Source organism: Phocoena sinus, chromosome 5, assembly GCF_008692025.1.
Source record: "Phocoena sinus isolate mPhoSin1 chromosome 5, mPhoSin1.pri, whole genome shotgun sequence".
Lineage (NCBI taxonomy): Eukaryota > Metazoa > Chordata > Mammalia > Artiodactyla > Phocoenidae > Phocoena > Phocoena sinus.
This window is the reverse complement of record NC_045767.1, coordinates 121,089,082-121,101,663: the sequence shown is the minus strand read 5'-3', so window position 1 is coordinate 121,101,663 and position 12,582 is coordinate 121,089,082. Positions and strand designations below refer to the sequence as shown.

Sequence of the window (12,582 nt, the reverse complement as noted above, 5' to 3'; positions counted from 1 at the left end):
TCTTCCCGGACCGGGACACGAACCCGTGTCCCCTGCATCGGCAGGCGGACTCTCAACCACTGCGCCACCAGGGAAGCCTGTATAACTTCATTTTATTTAAATCATGGCCCAGGTAATACATTAGATCATGGATAGGGTGGCATAGCAAATTAAATATACAAACTACAGACACGTGAAATAAAACTGGGAGTTGTGGATCAAACTAACTGCCAATAACTCAAACAGGTAATTGTCACCAAGTTCTTTTACCAATTTTATTGTTCCTTTGTGCCCCCTAGATCAGCTTTATAAACCATTACCACAGAGGTGGCTTGACACCTTCAAGATGACACTAAAGACAAAAGAATCAAAAAGCTCTAGGAGAATGTGTGAGTCATTTTTCTCTTCAGATAAAACAATCCACACTGCTCTGTCATTTCTCAGAGCACATAGGCCGTAGATTTTGACAGTCAGCATTTCTCATGGCTAGCGATCATTATCTCTTAAGAACCTCTGATGAGAGGAGTTAATAATTTTGGTGAGAACAAAAGTGTGAAAACACGCATAATCCTCCCATTATCTAGTTGATGGACTTTATGTCTGATGTAAACACATCTGTGTCTATATTCACGAAACAAAAAAATACCATAACTTTATATAAGTTATACGGTATATAACTTATATATATATAAGTTATATACCGTATAACATATATAAAGTTATGGTATTTTTTTGTTTTGTGAATGTATAATATATGGTATATATATATATATACCTTATATATATGGTATATATAAGGACTTTATTTAGGATATATTTGAATAGTTGACTCAGAATACTAATAGAGGAATGTTATACTATGAATTAAAAAAAGATTAATGCAATATGGCTTAATATCGAAATCAAGAGGTTTATATTTTATTTGATATTGTATTATTGAAGCACAACTCAGTGGTATCAAATAAGTAATTTAAACATTCCTGGTATAATTAGGGATTTGACACCAGATTTGAAAAACTGAACACTTGGCTTTGATATATTTCAACAATACAACTTTTCACTAAAAGTTGGAAAGTCTTTAATAAAAGACTACTCTCCAATTAACTAATTACTGAAAAGAAACCTTAGGCTTTTCAGAAATACTATACCATGACTCTTAATTTTAGCCAAAATTTCCAAAACATAGAAATGAATTGTAAACTTTCTGATAAATAAGCTTGGGACAAACCTCTTTCTTAATATTTAAAACAAAAACCATTCTTTGAATGATGCTTTATAGTGTTCAAGACTTTCTGTTCGCAAGCTTCAATTTCTCAATCACATTAACAGATAAAGAAAAGGAAACTTTTTCCCCCATAAGGAAAACAATGTATGGAACAAAATTTTCCACCAAAATGTTCCAGAATAAACTCTGATCAATGTTATGCAGAAGGATGATATCTGCTTACTCTAGAGATGAAAGATAGGTGGTTGGATGCATTTTACAGAGTTCTTCCAGCCTGGTCATTAGCTTGGCTGCCAGGGCAGGAATTGAGTGTAAACTTCAGTGAACATCAGGTATGATTTTTCAGTTTTTTTTTTAAAAAAAAGACTATGTATTCTAGAACTTAAATTCTCAACTTCTCCACAATCTCTTTTGCACTTTCATTCTGGCCACTTTCACATCAAACTATATGTCTGATAAGGGAACCTAGTGCAACTGGGGGTAATAAAATGCAGTAGGCTAAAATTGAGGTAACTAAGACGTCAGGAAAATCATGAGGATATGCAAAAACCCAACTGCGGTGTTGATTTCTTCCTGAAGTGCTCTGAAATGTTATTGGGGGTGGCAATGTTTCCAAATGCCCATACATTTGCAAATAGAAACATTACTATAAAATTTTTGTCAACATGGCTTGTCAAAGTGCTAAGAATAAATTTACTACGGCACCTATATACTGGGTTGCTGCTAATTTTAATTTATTCAGGAAGTCCAATGAACTTAAGAAAATTTAAGAATAACTTGAAAATAATTTAATTGATCAATTTGACATTGCTTTTCTCATTTAAGTTATGAAAACTGGTAAAAATAATTTTAAGTGAGACATAATGAATGAAGAAAAAAGAAAATCAAGGCTGGCACTGGATTTTTCCCTACAGTTCCTGAAACAGAACGAATCTTCTACTAAACCTACTACCTTCTTCAGCTGCTTTGTCATGCTGAAGCCACTTGCCGCTTTATGCCTTTTCTATTCTTCACCAGATATTATATCTATATGTCTATATAGATACATTCATTTATTTCTCTATCTACTTACTTATTTATATTTTTATTCTCCAAGGGCTAAGAACCCATTTGAACCAGGCTATCAAAGTGAACCTTTCATTTGTACTTGCTTCCTAGAAACGTTATACCACATAATAACTAAATCAAATACATGTACTGTGAATAACAACAGTTAACGAATGTCACGTGCTCCAAGAGGCAAGCTGGAGCTCTCCGTCCTCACCTGTAGAAGTATGAACACCCCCTGACTGTGTTGTGAGTGAAATGTTCCTGAGTCTTCTCATTTCCAAAATCCTCCAGGGGGTCTGACCACAGGATATCACACATAGGTCCATAAGCGGGTGGTTCTTTGAATCGGTCTAACTAAGAAAAATAGAAGACAGAGAACAAAATACTAATCTTTGGAAAGTTGGAATTCAGAAATAGAAGAAACCAGCATTTTGCAGTACCCACGTTTGCTCCCCAGCCACAGCACAGCGTGAACTGCCCCCTACCTCTCTCCTGACCTGTGCTCCTTCCTCCCCACTCTTCCACTCTTCACCTTTCTCGAACTTTCCTTCCTTCCTCCTCCTGACACTCATTTATTATCTGCCTTCAGCTCACCCTTTGCTTCCCTCTTGCCTCTTTAATTCCCACTCTTTACTCTGTTTCTTCTTTCTCCTGGTTTCCTCTCCGTCTTTCTCTCCTTTTTATTTTATCCAGCCTAGTGTTATAGTTATTACCAATTGATGTGACTCTAACTGTGTTTCATTTCTTGAGGAGAAGCTTTTGTTTTTTAACCTTTGGGGAAATTTCTGTTACTGCCTCCATTAAACTCTGATTTAGAAATCAGGATGGGGAACGATTTACGGTGTTTATATTCAACAATATAATTCTGAGAACAGACGGCTTTCATTTTAAGAGTAGTTACTTGCTATATGACATTTTAGATGTTCACTCATTAGGGGATATCTAAGTTTCTAATTAAAGTCCAAGAAGATTGGAGTCATTTTACTGGGTACAAACCATTTTAACAATAAGTAGTAAAATGAACTCCAATTTAGCTGGTCATTCTTCAGCTCACAGTTCTAAGCTTTATAGTTTTGTTTTGTTTTGTTTTTTTAAGCTTTATAGTTTTACCTTAAGTCCTCATATGAAATCCATTTTCCAATTTTCCAGCTATAAATGTTTAGCAAAGTCATATTTCAATTTAACATGGTACATTTAGAAGCTATGAGCAATACAATAACTGGAAATGACACTTCACCAACAATTTTATAACACTGTCACCTTCTTATAGTTTATCCTGATTTGACTACAATTAAAGGATCTTGGGTGAAGTTAGCAGATATTATGGAGTCTCTTGAAAGAAAGCATAAAACAGCTTTGAAAACCCATTAAGAACCAATATTCTCCATTTTCAATACTTTAATATTTAAAAAAAACCCATAGGGACAGGTGAATATATAAGGCTGACAGCCTATCAAATTCTCTCTTTTTCTGAGACATAAAAGGCGATGTAAATAATGGTTTTGCTACACATCATTGTTTACTAATATCTAAAAAGAACGAAGCAATATTTCACTTTTTCAACACCCAATGAAAAACTTCAATAAGACAAGACCCTCTATATTTCAACCATTATACTATATGTAAAATATTTATTGCAAACTTAGACTTAAGATAATTTAAATAATTTATGCTTTTGGAACAATTCATACAAGAAAAATAATGCTTGTCCATAAAAATACAGAATTTCTTTCTGAGAAGCAAGGACTGATTATTCGGGATAGAAAAGTAGAGGAGGGGAGACTTCCTGATTAATGTGAATTCCCAGCTAGAGCTTTGGTAAGGCAACCAGAATATAGAATTTATTCTGGAAAAGTTATAAAATGCATTCTGAAATTAATACCATCTACTGTGAAAATAAACAACTCTGAAGTTAATTAAAGTAAGTGTGGTGGAAACTCTAACTGGCATATGGTAAACGCAAACATAAAAATCACTTTATGGCTCAGTCCAAAGTGTAATGACAAATACAAAAATTGAACATAATATCTGAAACATGCCAGAAACAAAGTCCTAGGGATAGCAGAGCATATTTTAAAAATCTACATAATTTATGATAACAAGTTTAGTTACTGATTTCAGGAGTCCATCAGACTCTAGAAGAATAAAGTGGTTACATTCATGCAGAAAGTGAACCACTCTATACTTGAACTCCATGACTACACTTCAGTGTCCTATCTCTATAGAACTTGAAATATAGAGTAAATATCAATCCTCTGTGTGCTACAGAACACCAGAAGCAGATGTGTAATGGTGTCTTATAAAAAAGGACACAAACACACAGAGCAGGAAACAAAGGTTTATTTAATGTATTTTTGTTTAATTTTAAAAATAAAAACCATGAATCTCCTTTCTAACAGGAAAGTAAATACAATATTATTTTTACATTTGAAGACTTGGACCTTAATGATAGAGTATTCAGATAGAATTTGACTGTTTTACTTACTTATAGTTTTTCTTTAAAAACCAATGAAATTTTAAAAGAATATTGAGCATAATCAAAGAAATAAAAGACTGTCTCTTCCACTACATAAAACTATCCTATACTACATTTTCTCATGAAAGAGATATTCCCACATTCAATCTAACTCATCTTTTTGCTGGCCAAAACAACAGTAAGATCTAATGTTAAATTAAGTAGAAAAATACCTCTTTAAAAAAATCAACTGCTTTTCACCTTGCCACTCAGTACAATCAATAAAATAGCATCATAGCCTTTGTTAGGTTGTTACTTTAAAATTTTAAGCCGTGAAAATTGTTAGATTTAAAAAAAATGCCAATATGGACACATTTTAAAGGTCAAGTTATGATATTTTCCCAAGAGGAAAACAACATCTTTTAACTGTAATATACCACGAATATACAACGCATTGTTTGAAACAAGCGAAGGGGAAATGAAAAGGCATATGTGTGTATATATATATATACATATATATATGTATATATATATTTTAGTGATCAGATATTTAGTATTTCTAATGACACATCACATGGTAAAATGAAACTTGAGGTTTTTGAGATGAAAACTCTTCCAAGTATAAATATATGTTTCTTTCTAGATAAAAAAAAAAAAAAGAGATTCATGACCAGTTTAAATCATTTTCATTCAGAAGTATCAAGTTAGTGATAAAGGCAGGGAAATTAATGCCTCGCATTTATTACTGAAAGACATCAAATGGTAGACTTGGAAAATAACAGAACTTACTTTTCTGATATCATCTAAGGTGTTAATCTCTGGAGACAAACCGCCATGTACACATAGGAACTGTTGGTTCATCAGGGCAGCCAGGGGCAGGCAGTCAAAGGCATCCATGCAGGCATCATATACGCGTTCTGAATACTTTATTTTACCTTTAATATATGATTAAAAACCAACTACTTACTCTTATGATTTCACAGGTAGGATTTGGTTCATAAAAATAGGGTTTTTAAAAAAAATGTTTTCTTGCCGGAATCATATTAGCATATAACTACACATGCAAAGTTCCAAATGTGATTAAAGAAGACTTTTTAAAGTTATATATTAATCTTTATATCTACTATTTTTTATTTTTGTTGTCCTTCCATATTTGACAGTTTTTAGTTACTTTTTGTGTAACAGAGGTGAGAACTTTTATATACATATATCCCTGCTAGTTACCTGCAGATGTGTATTAAAACAAAAACAAAAACACAGCAACTAGGAGACCAACAGAAGAGGACACAAAACTGGCTGATACCCCTGAATGTTCTTGTAGAAAAGCAGATTGCAAGAAAGTTTCCAAAGTTGTTTCTAAATCACTGCACATTACTTTTCCTTTACTGACTTATATCTAATGTTTTGAGAGAAGTCTCTATGCTCCATTGAAATAGGACTAAATGACAAAGAGAAATTTAAACTTCCAAGGACAATGAGGAAAATTAAGAGAAGAGGAAAATGAAATTTATATGAAGTACTCCTCACTCTTAGTATTTATTTCTAAAGGAAGAAGTCGTCTTTAATTTTGTAAAATCCACTCAAGGCTGGTAAATCTACTGGGTCCAGGAAGAGAGGCTCAATGTGGAATCTGCCCTCCATTTGTTTTTACTGAGTGATTTGAGATTAAAGAGTAGGATTATCCTGAACAGCAGTATTCTGGCTATTAAAAAAAAAAAATCATCACTTGTTGCTTAGGCTAAATCACATCAAATATTAATTTGAATTTTTATATCACTTTATAAAAAATTATAATTTAAAAAGAAATTCTAAATTCTCTTAATTGACCATGCTCAGAACGTAAAATGGAATGACATAATATAGTATCAGTTTTTGAATTTTTGACTTTTAAGCAAGGGATCATATTGTAATATGCTCTTTGTATGGATCAAAATCACTATTTAGCACATACAATGTTAAACGAAGAAGCCTGAAGTATACTTACATTCTTGTTTAAATGTGAAATACTCTGTTAGATGTCTACATTCATGATTTCCACGAAGTAAAAACAGTGTTTTGGGGTAAAGAATTTTCAAAGCCCACAAATACAGCACACACTGAGAAAAAAAAAATATATATATAAATATTTTCCATTATACTTACACATACCTTGGCTGACATATCAGGAAGACATGAACCAAATGCACTACTGTGACCAAAAGTCCCCAAAAGGCTAAGTCTTTTTTATGGAAGATATTGAAAATCAAACAGAAAACATTACTTTGGTACAGAGCCAAGGTTCATCTATACTAAAGTATAAACATTGCACTGGAGATCTAGACACCACACGAAAACAATGGACTGCATAGAGTTTATTGGGAAAAGCCCGAATGAAAATATACTAAAAATGAAAATATACTTGTGTCAAAGTATGAGAAGAAATGTGATAGACAATTAATAAATAAAATAAAGTCATTTCTCTTTATAAAGGTAACTATTTTGTACAAATTAGGTAAAAGAAATGGGAGAATTAGAAAGGAAAGGCACCACAAAATTTAGAAGCAAACATTGACAAGCTCAGGCTGACTTGGATTGTAACTATTTTCTTTTTTTTTTAATTAATTTATTTATTTTATATATTTTTATTTTTGGCTGCTTTGGGTCTTCAATGCTGCGTGGGCTTTCTCTAGTTGCAACAAGTGGGGGCTACTCTTCGTTGTGGTGCACGTGCTTCTCATTGCAGTGGCTTCTCTTGTTGCTGAGCACGGGCTCTAGGTGCGTGGGCTCAGTAGTTGTGACACACGGGCTTAGTTGCTCCGCGGCATGTGGGATCTTTCCTGACCATGGCTCGAACCCGTATCCCCCGCATTAGCAGGCGGATTCTTAACCACTGCGCCAGCAGGAAAGTCCCTGTATCTATTTTCCATTATGCTCTCTCCTTCACTACTCTTCTCTCCCATTATCTTGTCTCTCATTTCAGTGCCTTTGGTATTTAAAGCCTTGAGCTTTTTGTTTTATACATAATTGTAAATAAACTGAAGGCCAGGGAATCTCATTACATATGCTGCTGATAGCTAGGGGAAACATTTCATATACCTTAAAACTCTCAAATTAATTACTTGGGTATTGCAGTTTGCATAAAAATGAGGGCCAAGTATAAATTCACCAGGCTTGGAATCAACCGACACCGAAACAGTCTTCCTGGAGTGTGAATTAAGATAACTGGGATACTCAAGTATTAACATCAATTTCATTATCCTCAAATAGCATCCATTAAAAATCCACAGGGAAGAGAAGAGCACACTGAAAACAAGTATGCTTTTTTATCCTCATGAACTTTATTCTGAAAGTTAAGATGTTAGAGAACCAGAATAATATTGAGACAAAAGTCTGATTCTGGTTACTGAAATCTAAAACCCAAACTGAAACAATATTTACATTTTAATAATGAGTTTTCCAACATATAGTAGGTATGCCGGATAATCTCCACAGGGAAAAGCTACTGGCAACTCATTTGTGGTGCTACCTGTGAACAATAATCATCTCTGTCAGCTCATGTGATAATTTATTAAATGAGTGGAAATAAATGTTTGAATATATAGTCCAAGTTTTGAAGAAAATACTAATTATCAGAAAAAATATGTATTACTGAGTTGTTCAAGCAAGATACTGCCCCTCACTGTAATTATGATTCCATAAACAAAAATAATTAGCTGATATCAAATTTTACATATATATGTTACATTAGTTAATTTTATAATTACCATTTTCTGCTTATAGTTATTACCTAAAGTTAATGTGAAAGATGACAGTACTATTTTCTGAGAAGTTGACCAACTGGCCTGTATTGAAGGATTATGATCTGTTGATACGTGTACGTGGCTCAATGAGTCTCTGATTGCTATGTATCAGGTTTAGAGGTGCACTTACAATGTTCTAGTAAAAGGAGTGTGTATTATCAAGCTTGTCTCACATTTCAGATGATATTTATACACTGTTATTAATGTCAATGAGAGAACTATTCTCAATGTAAAATTTATAAGATTTTATCATATGTATGTTTTGTTTATATATTATATTATAAATAATTTAAAATCATAAATTTAAAATATAAATTAAATTATATAAAAATATTTTTCCAAATAGGTTGTTAACATTGGATGTTTGATTTGGAATAGGAATGGGTATGGGAAGTCTTTTAAAAATTATATTGTATTTAATATGTTGTATTTAATGCATACATTGGGGGAGAGAATATGTGTTTTGGCTACTCTGTAGTTACTTTTTTTAAAGGTTTTCTTTGTTTCTTGTTTTCACTAATGTATAACTTATATCCAGTGAAATGTATCTATCTTAAAGGTACTGGTCAATGAATTTTTGCATATGTATATTCCCATGAAACCGCTGCCCAGATTCAGTTACATTTCAGCACCCAGATGGCTCCCTTGTGCCCCCTCCCAAATCAATGTCCTTGGGAAAATGTTACCACTATTCTGAACTCTTTAGATTAGTTTTGCCTGTAACAATTTATTTTAAAGCAAAGCTATAATCTCTTCAACAAAAATCTAAAATGCAATTTTTTAACCCCACTCAAATACTACTAGAGGAATCACATTCTAGGGCCCATATTTTCTTTTTATGCCATCTGTTAAAGATCCTGTCGTGACATTAGCACATGGCTTTATCACCTCTAGTCTTGGTTACTATAGCTCTTTCATAACTGAAACCTCAAAGGTTCTGTGGTATCCTTATCATACCTATTTACCTTTTAAATGATTCAGTACACATTTCATGTCCCTTATTATGTAATGGATGTAAAGCACCCTGCATGTAGCAGGAGTTTAGGAAACATGAGCCTCTTTCCTGTAAATGAGAAGGAAGGCAGTCAGAAAGGAGGGGGAAGTAGAGAGATTGGGGGAGAGAGAGAGAGAGAGAGAGAGAGATGACAGAGAAAAAGGAAGGGAGGGAAGGAGGAAAGAAAAGTTAAAAGACAAGACTAGAGAAAAGAAAACTCAATTTCCCAATTCTTGGCTCGAAGTACCCTAAAAAAAGAATCCGCTTTCCACATTTTATTTCCCTCTCCCCTGTGGCAAGAATAAAATATCTTCCCAAACACTGAATAAAACCACAAATGCAGCCAATATGGAAGAAGTAGCATGGTAAATGACAGGGCAAGGGTGGACTGGAGAGTGGAGCCCCGCAAGCTTCACCCTCAACATCTGGTGGGAGAGCACTGCCAAGCACAACACTGTCCTGCTGGTAACTATTTTGCCATCTAAAGTTCTAACATTCTGGAGAGCTAAAGATCTTGAACAAAATTATAACTTGATATTCTTTTAAAAAAGAAAAGTCTCGTGTAAAAAAATTATCCCGTTTAATGAACAATGAAAGAAAAATTAGTTAAATAATTGGTTATTTTTGTCCATGGGGTATCAGATGGCTAATGTGAATAAAATTTTCCCTGGATTAATTGGTTAAAGTAGAAATAGAGAGGCAAGTCCCATTGGCTTTTTTGCAGGGTGAGACGTAAGTTAATTGCACTAATCACTTTCAACTGGACCTCGACTATCTTTCCAGTCATACTCTAAATAATTAAACAGATATTTACAATCTAAAATTAGTTTGGTTTAGTCAATATGACAGATCGAGCATCCTGTATCTTTTTCTTAATTTTTTATGGCAGACATAGTTTTCTCTTATTTAGCTTCCCCAATGAAGCAGCACTAAGGATATAATTTTCTTCATTAGTTTAATTGGCTCATTGATAACAGCAGTGCAGTTCTTTACTTGGTAATTTATGCCTCTTAATGATGTGTATTCTTAAAAACCTGTACAGGGGAGTAAAGAAGGATGTAAAAGAGGAAGCAAGAAGTAAAAAACACATATATACAGCTTCAGATATATATCAAGCAGCTCCCTAAAATAACTATACATGCTGCGAAACATTCTAATCAAAAGTGCTGTCTCTCAGTCACAGGACGGTAAAGTGAGGGATATGCACTGGCTGGGAAAAGATCCAAACTCCTGAAAAAATGTCAAATGCTCCTCCTTTAAGACATCATTTGCCTGGTCTGACAAGCACACAGAGAAGCAGCGGTGGGAGCTAGCAATGCACTATAAGGAAGACTGGCTGCAGGGAGACAGCCAGACAATTTCTTCCTTATGTCTGTGGCATCACTCTGTCACCTAACATTGCTTGCTGTACCCTTTGCTTGTTATTCTCATGCAGAAGCATGGAACATTGCCTGACGTGCTGTGGTTCGTTCTAGTCTATGAGCTTACAGCTAATAAACACAACTACTCTTCCTGCTTAAAGGTGTTTGAGGCCTGGGCTGAGATCTAGTCGTTGGTGCAGGGGCACAGCCCTCTAAGCTCAAGGCAATGTCTTGCAAGGCAGAATGGCTAGAAAGGGAGCCCGAGGAAGTGAATAGAAGAAACAGTTGTGTGTGCCTTTGTTTGCAATTCTGGGTTTTTCCCTGCATTCTCAGAGAAACAGACACGAAACTATCAGTATATATGTACACATAGCCTTGATCAAAGAGATTAGGTAGCATAATGCCATCATGAGAAAGAGGATGGTATTTGGTGTGAGGCAAATCATCATCCCAGGCAAAATTATCTCTTTCATCACTATTCAGGTTGTTTGTTTCATTTGGGCTAACTTTGTGGGGAACGATTTCTAATCTTGACAAAAGAAGATGGGGGAAAGGCGGGGAGGGAGTGTATAAAATGAACTCCATGTACTGCCCAGAGCACACTACCCAGTGCCTGTAAATACTACCCAGCTGAGACTATATGAAATCTGAATCTACTCTTCAAAGCTGATTTCATAAAAATTAAACTTAACTGCTTCTCTTTGCCCAGAGAATAGCCAAAGGAGGAGACCTGCAGTGGAACTCTCAATTATTGAGATGAATCAGGAAGCCTGTTAGGATAGTACACGCTGGAAAACTGAGCTCTCATTTTAGAATCTATGTTAAACCAACAGGATACTCAAAGAGAATATTTTATATTTAATGCTTTGCCCTTCAGATTATGTTATATACAAAGTTATTATATATATTATATTACACATTATGTAATGTGTAATATAATATATATATTATATACAAAGAGTGTGTATCAGTGCCTGCATCACTGATGTGTGGATTTTTTGTGGTTCGTTTAGTGAGTATATGGCCAAGGCATGGGATGTAGTGGAAAGAGCACAGACTTTGCATCCCGGCACTGCCATTTACTATGTGTGTGACTCTCTCTGAGCCTTGGTTTCTGCATGCTGAAAAGAAAGACATTTACATGTTCCTTGAAGAGCTGTGAGGAATAAATGAGATCATTTACACTAGGCAAACAATACCATTTCCAGCTTGCAAACAATGTCAGCTTCTTTAATCCACAATACGAAGCCTCACAGTATCTTCAGTAAGTATATTTTATATAAATATTAGTTCTATTTTAAATAGGCTGATATCACTGAGCCATTCTCAAACCCCTCAAAGGTCACGGTCTAATCAAAATGGATCATTTTTACTTCTGAGGCCATCACACTTTTGTCATTTCTTTGTGTATGTGGTAAGTCCCCGGGGCTATACTCCCAGACTTCTAGAGTCGAATTAAAGAGCTGTTTTTGAAGATGGGGACTCTGATATATGCATCTCAGAACTTTTAAATGTCCTATGATACATACACTCGATATTTCACCAACATTTGGTTTCAGACTTTGATTCTTTGCTTGAATTGCAGAAGGTACATATTACAGAAACTACCACAACTTTCACAGTTCAAAAATCTAGATTAATTGTAGACTAAAATAAAAATCTACTGAGGAACCAGTGATTACTGCTTCGCAACTTCTTTAAGGAACCAGTTCTAAAAACCTCTAATTAGAGAGAGTTTG

General features: G+C 34.4%; 1 protein-coding gene across 2 annotated transcripts in view; it reads right to left on the bottom strand.

The window, feature by feature from the left end:
• Positions 1-12,582, bottom strand: part of PPP3CA (protein phosphatase 3 catalytic subunit alpha) — a 300,421-nt gene that overhangs the window by 63,469 nt on the left and 224,370 nt on the right. For both annotated transcript variants that reach the window (XM_032631851.1, XM_032631852.1), the window contains exons 4-6: positions 6,694-6,805; positions 5,499-5,644; positions 2,469-2,608 (exon numbers count right to left, since the gene is read on the bottom strand). In XM_032631851.1, the coding sequence (XP_032487742.1) occupies positions 2,469-2,608; positions 5,499-5,644; positions 6,694-6,805 (398 nt within the window). The remainder of the gene's footprint in view (positions 1-2,468; positions 2,609-5,498; positions 5,645-6,693; positions 6,806-12,582) is intronic.